The sequence below is a fragment of the Falco peregrinus genome, chromosome 3 (assembly GCF_023634155.1).
Source record: "Falco peregrinus isolate bFalPer1 chromosome 3, bFalPer1.pri, whole genome shotgun sequence".
NCBI classification, from domain to species: domain Eukaryota; kingdom Metazoa; phylum Chordata; class Aves; order Falconiformes; family Falconidae; genus Falco; species Falco peregrinus.
Genome location: NC_073723.1, coordinates 118432433 through 118439417, shown reverse-complemented (window position 1 = coordinate 118439417; position 6985 = coordinate 118432433). Strand labels below are relative to the sequence as shown.

Genomic DNA, 6985 nt, shown 5'->3' with positions numbered 1-6985 from the left:
TTTAGCCAAAGCAAATTCTGATCCAAGTTTAGGGTTTGAAAAACCTAAGTAAATAATTATATTGTTCTGTAAAATTCTTTTTGAAAGGAAGCCTGTAACAGCTATGGTAGAAGATATGTAGTGTTGCAACAGCAACTCGGGACAAACTCAGGACTAAGTTATGGAAGAAATAAGGGTTTGGCTGGAAAGTTGCGTATGACATCCAGTAGTAGTGGTATGTCCTGGAAAGGTGTTGCAAAAAGGGTCAAGCTAGAGGGAAAGTATACGTGAATTTTGTACCCTCTAGATTCTGGTTTGTGTTCCTGAGTATTTGTTTGACTGCCTGTAGCTAGTGTCCTTAAACTGCAAGGATGAAATCTTTGAGCACTTACTTCCTAGAATTCAGCTTTTTAATTTGTAAAATGGGGATAACTTCCTTTCCTACCTCTTACAGAGGTTTGGGAGAAGTGTGCTGTGAAAGGGCCTGGAACAGTGGATTTCCAAGTAGGAGCAAAAAGCTCTTGAAAACTGGAATACTTCTGCAGCTATACATGGGGCCCACACCCACATCTTGCATAATGAGAAAGAAATAGAAATATTGACAAGCATCTTCGTTGGGTATCTTTGATTTTGTGCTGAAAACAAGCATTTTGGGTAGAAAAACGATGCCATCTGCCTTAGTGTGCTAGTGTTCCTGACAGAGGGATACAGCTGTGGTTTACACCGCTTGTGCCTTAATGATCTTTCAGCCCCATTCCTGACAGGACTCTGGAGGTAGCTCATCTTTGCATCTTGGCTAATCTTCAGTTCCCTGATTTCTAGCCTGAACTGTGGTACAATAGTGGTATGTCTGGCTCAGGTTGCTTATCTCCAACAAATCGAGTGTTGGTGGAATGATATAGGTGGTCTCTGTACTAGTGTCCCCTTTTCTTCGGATATGAGATGCATTGGAACTGTGAGATCGTTGTTGCTGATAGTGCTGGGAGTTCGTAAACAGTACATGGGCTTTGGCTTTGATTTCTTCTGGCTGCCTTGGTATTACTTTAACAGTCTTTCAGATTGTGTTATGTTGTCAGCCTGTCACCTTACCCACAAGGCAAGGAGAGTGAAGAACGTTGATGCTTTGTGGAAACACTAGAGGTTCCTAATTGCTTGTCTGGCTTTTCTTAGTTGAAATTTTGGCCTACAGCGGTATGTAGAGAAAACAGGGCTAGTTGGCACATCTTGCCAAAGCATGAATTTCTTATTATAAATTGTCCTAGATCACCTCGGCCATCTGGGTAACCCAAAATAGATGTTGATGCAGTGTGGAAAGAGGAACACTGAGGAGCAGACTAGTTATAATGTGCAAAATGTTACCTGAAGCATCGCTGTAAAATTGTTTATCAACCTTAAGGGAGTAAACATACCCTGTGAATTCTTTACTAGCTACAGCTAAGTCTATACAACTAGGTTGTATTATTTACATTAAATACAATTAAAGGGAAGGAGGAGCTAATTTTTTAAAAGTGACAGGGTTATTGTTGTTTACCAGGAGAGAAAAAAAAGCTGGTATTTATGTACCTGGGGCCAAGTCTAAAGCTCGGTTAATGGAAGAGTGCTCCATTTTTTGCTTGTACTGTGAGCTGCTATTCAAGCCTGTCCTCTTAGAAAGAGCTTTGCCCACAGAGGTTAAGCATATTTGGTGCTTTCGGCTCCTCCAGGAATGCGTGGTGCTTTATATTTCTTAGGACCTATAACTATTTGTGAAATACATAGGCTTTTGTTAAAGAGTGTAAAAGAGTTAGTTTCAAATCTTGACTTGTATGGGTGCAATATCCTTCTTAAGTGAAGTATAAGTACGTCTCCTTGAATGTAAAAGCAGACTGACTTGCATACTACTGGGTATAGGGCTGGATGATTGCAAACTGTCAGATCTTTGTGACTGACACCTTATTCACTAGTTTTAAGGCTGGGAGAGACTTTTGTGATAATTTGTTCTGACGTGTATCATGCAGGCTGTAGAATCCTATCTAATCACTCTTCTACTTCCAAACCAGCAAAGTGTGGCTGAAATGGAGCAGACAGATTGCCACAGCCATTCTCTAGAGATGCCTTGCTGCTCTCCCTTTGCAGGAATGGTGCCGGCTCCAGACAAAGCAGAAGGTATTTTGCAGGGGCAAAGGCTCATTGTCAAAAGTTAGACACTTGAAATTCCTGAGTTAAATAACCAAGGGAATATAGTTAAGCAGGATTCTCCATACAAGCTATATGGCTTGATCTTCTTTACTATTAAGAGTCAAATTAGCATCTGGATTAGCGTTTGAGGTAATAAGACAGGAACATGTCATGCATGGAGCTGCACCACTCAGCTGTTGAATGTGTTTGTCTTAATCTCACTTTGAATATACAGCTGAAGTTACTATCTCTGAAATTTGTGGCCAGGACTCTTCTATCAACCATCTTTATTGCACCAACACTCAACTCTAAGCAGCTCAGGCATCTGTCATATATAAACATTTTTTATTATTTGTCTCAGTCTTCCAAAACAAAAAATGCCCCTTCTTATTCTGTCATCCTAAAAAAAAATATTTCAGTTGAATTGTCATGCAGCTGTTTCTTACCCTATAAATCATAGGGGATTGTTCTAGATGGGAATGTTCACATTGGGGAAAACATGAAATCTGTATAGGACCATAGAACCTATAATAAATAGACAGTAGGTTTTCCTTTGAATGCTAGGATAGGAAAACTTGGTTCACTTAAAATTTTACATAGCACTTGCTGGAAGGTAGTTGAGGTTAGTTGTCACAGATCTCCAGGTACAGAACTAAACCTAAAACAGAAAATGTAAGTTAGTCAAGCTTTAGGAGATTACATCTAACTTCAAATTAATTGTTCTTCCTAATAATGGAGCTCTTGGAAGCATTTATATGTGCTTTTTTTTTTTTTTTTTTAATGTGTAATCTGGTTTCTGGGAAGGTGATCTGGGGGGGGGGGGGGGGGGGGAAGTATATGCTATTCCTGTCTGTCCCATAAGCATTGAACAGAAGATGATATATAGAACTTGAATCTCCAGAGATCATTTTACCAGATTTTGCCATTATTTTAGCAACCTCGGAATATGTTGATTTTAACTACAGTTTTCATAAGAAGGTATCACAATGAATCCTTTAATTTCATTCTGACAGTGTTAAAATATTTTGGTTTCTAGCCTGTTGAAGCATTTTCTTTTTAAGTTAAAGGTGTTTATACTTTTGATCCGTAATATTGATTGGAAGTTGTAGGTGGCATCTTGTATAGCACAGTGTTTCAGCTTCATTCACCCAAAACTAATTACTTTGGTTTTGTATAAAAGTTTTAGAATTTAGGCCTTATAGTAAAATCTTGTATTTTGTTCAGGTTTGGAATTTAGTGAGACTGTAACTGGGAAACCCACTGTGGATTAAGTCTTTAGCTCTGCGCAGGTTCACTGTCCTTAACTCTCCTTAAAGTACTGAAAAAAATAGAAAGCAAATCTGCATCGCCATACCCACAGGAAAGAGAAAATGGATTCTGGATCCCATCGCCTGCCATTGGTGGTAGCTCCTGGATGTTGCTGGATGTTGGCGGTAGGGTCATCTGCTGGTATGGATAACCAGGCTGAACCAGAGGGATGTAGTTCAACACTGGACTGTAAGGTGGCTGGAAAACGTGCTGTGGGCTGTATAGAGCTACCTGGGGAGGAAAAAGAAATAACATAGATTAAACAAAAAAAAAAAAGTGGGACGGGAACACTGTCAAGGTAGTAGCCCCATAAATGGAAATTGGAGTTGTTGAAAATATTTTTTTCAGACACACATAGTGGTCTCTGCCAATTTCGTACAAAACTAGAGTGCAAGCAATAAATGTTTTCAGTTAGAGGCTCAAGGCCATCTCCTGAGCTCTTGGGAGTGCACGGTGCTCCAGCACACTGTATGAACTTTATACCGGTTCAGCATCTTGTCCCCAAATCTATTTTTGCAGTGGCACCAATGTCAATCTGGGCACTTGACAAAGTGCTCTGACTTATCTATTGTGCTTAGCATCTGTGTTCTGCAAATTAAAGCATATTCATAACCATTTAAACACACCTGTCTTGAATACCATCCAAGGAAAGGGTGCAGAGCTTGCTGATACGGCATCCTTGCGCTCTGGTGATGTGGACCCTGTTAAGCATACGTAAAGCATGATTTTTTTTAAAACAATCTGAATTGGTCCATTAATTACTTTTGTATAAGCTTCTTAGGGGTATTTTATGCTCAAAGAAACCAGGTTGAGATAAGTATTTTTTAGCTTTGGGCAAACTTCTCTTTGTCTCCTTAATCTGAGACCTCTGGAATAGGAATCTGCTTTCCACTCTGTAGCTCTGTTCTGCCTGGGGAAAAATTCATGTGTTTCTGCTATGCTAAGTAAGTATCTGTTGTGCTAACTAATCATTGACTTAATGGAAAAAGGGAAAATTCTTGGACTGTAAACTTCTGAGGGAGCTCAGTCTGGCAAAACACGTGTGCTCTGGGTTGTGTGTCTTCACCCTCTTTCTTTTTTATAGCAGGCTGCTGACAACTTTTGACAGCTTGTAGGATGAACTGAGTCCTGCTATAGAACCATAGCTTTGTTTCTGGTATTATTTTGTGGATTGCTTTTTTTAGTGGACTCAAAGGAAACTAGGGGAGCATAGCCCATAGAAAACCATGGCTACATGGCTTTCCCAGTATTCGTTCTTTTATTTCTTTCAACTTGAGTATTGGGCTTCTTCCTAATCTTAGTTGGCTTTTTTACTTTGCTGTGAGGTCCTGTTACACTAGACTAAGTGGTATCCCAGTCTGTAAACAGGGAGTTACATTAAGTATTTGTAATAAATTATTATGTCAAAGTATTTGTAAATACAAGATAAAATATTTGTAAGTACAAGATAAAAATGGAAACTAATGAAGCCTGAGAGAGGTCAGCATTCAGTATCTGTGTCAATAATACATCATCCTTTGATATCATCACAACCATCTCGGAGGACTACATTATGTGTCCTGTTAAAGCTTTGTTTGTGACCCCAAAGCCACTTCGTGTAACTTACTGTAGTAGAATAGCAATCTGGTTTCTTGCTTTACCCTACAAATCAGAAAGCAGCTGTCAAAATAGCAGCAGGTGGTGCCCTGTGTCTGTCAATATAGACCTGGGGATGTTCTACTATCTTCTCACAAAATGAGGGTCTAGTTTATGTTACCTGAAACTGTGGAAAAAAGTTTGAGCGGTTGGTAAAGATGGAAAATGGAGGGAAGCTCGGGCTCTGCCGCACTGGCTGATGTAACGCTGTGGTCAGTGAAGTAGTAGAAAAGCCTGAAGTACTTGCATTGTATTCAACTTTTTTTTTATCCAGTGCTGTAGTAGTTACTGCAAAACAAAACAAGGTTAAAGATATTAAGAAACATGCACTCTGTGGAACATTTACAATTAAGAGGACATGATTTGCCTGTAAAGCAAAATCTGTTTAAGATATCAGTTACTTTTGCAGGCTGTAGTTCTGTACCACAGCAACCCAAACTCAACAATTAGCAGTTCAAATTCACTTGTAGGGCCGTTAAACTCTGACCCACAGGACCTGGAATAAAGCTAATGACCTGAGCCATAAGAATGAATGAAATTGTAAGACCAGAACAAGAACCTTTACCCAAAGTTCAAAACTCTGAGATAACAATCAGCTTCTCTGTTGTAGTAGCCTTAAGTCTCCAGACAGATAAATCTAATCTAGAAATTTAAACAGTAGATCTGAATATACCATTGTTTTTGTCTATTCTAAGATCCTTCAAGGAACATAGTTATGAATACTCTGTGAAAATCAGGTTCTTTTTAAATGTCTCACAAACAGAACCCAAAAATCATGACGCTATAAAAAACCCCACCACCCTGCCAAAAACTCCAACTACTCAAAACCTAAAGAACCCCCAAAACCCCAACAACACAAAACCCCTCCACCCCAAACCCAAAAAACCAGCTCCTAGAAAATACTGACCAAACAGAAATGGTCATGACCTTCCTATATGTACTGTATTCCAGCGTGTGAGAAGGACATTGGGTAGGTGCTAGTTAGAGGGGAGATACCAACATCCTAGTGTAGCACGAGAATTCTTGAATGGAAATGATTAGTTCAGTCTCTTACACAGGGCTTGGAAAGGACATCACCATGGAGCAAACGATGCAGTGATGCCAGACCAGCTCCTGCCACGTGCTTTTCAACAGCTTTGAGTTTTACACTTTGGTTTTCCCGTGATTCCCAGCTGATGTTCAAGGACCATGCCCAGCTCATACCTGGATTCTTTGTGACTGCATCAGAATAGGTTTTGGGGCAAATCTCAGCGGATGGTAGGAGCTGCTGCTTCTGTCCTGGAGCTTGACTTTCTGCTGTTGTTGTTAATGACACAGTTGTACTACTGTTGGCAGAGCTGGACGTGCTGTTCTGTATTAACTCCTTCACTTCCTTTGTTTCCTCGGCTGTTACCTGATTGTCTGCACCTTTGGCAGGGTCTGTGTGTTTCAGCAGAAATGGCAACTCCAGCTTGCTGCCCTCCACGCTGTGAGTGCCTGTCATGCTGCCACCCTCCAGCCCCTTGGAATTCTTCTGGGAATTTACTGAATACAGAAGGCTGGGGATCGTGGGGTTTAGCAGAAAGCTGAGCATTACAGAGAGCTCTTAATTTCATCTCCCTTTCTCTGTTTCCAATCATTGCTTTGTATATACTTTCGAGTCCCTCTGGTTCATCTAGCAAGTAGTTGCTGTAAGAAAATAGAATATGGCTGCTGTTAAAAGAGGTTTGACTTAAGATTGAGCTCTGCTTCTCTTGACTCCTCCTAAACCCTGCATTTCTATCTCATTAGTGTTCTATGTAAAACTCAAGCATTCCTTCTTAACCAGAATAAAATTTCATAATTTCATCTTTGATACTGTTCTTTTCCAAGAACCACATAAAGGGGGGAGGGGAAATATCTTAACTTAGTTAATGCATTTATCCAA

At 40.0% G+C, this 6985-nt stretch overlaps 1 protein-coding gene across 1 annotated transcript; it reads right to left on the bottom strand.

The window, feature by feature from the left end:
* Positions 1-2759: 2759 nt before the first annotated feature.
* Positions 2760-6650, bottom strand: C3H1orf94 (chromosome 3 C1orf94 homolog). The gene is made up of 5 exons (XM_055799945.1): positions 6283-6650; positions 5201-5367; positions 4071-4145; positions 3495-3675; positions 2760-2794 (listed from the first exon to the last, which is right to left on the bottom strand). Exons 1-5 carry the CDS (start codon positions 6560-6562, stop codon positions 2760-2762), a joined length of 738 nt encoding a protein of 245 aa, XP_055655920.1. The 5' UTR covers positions 6563-6650.
* Positions 6651-6985: the final 335 nt, after the last annotated feature.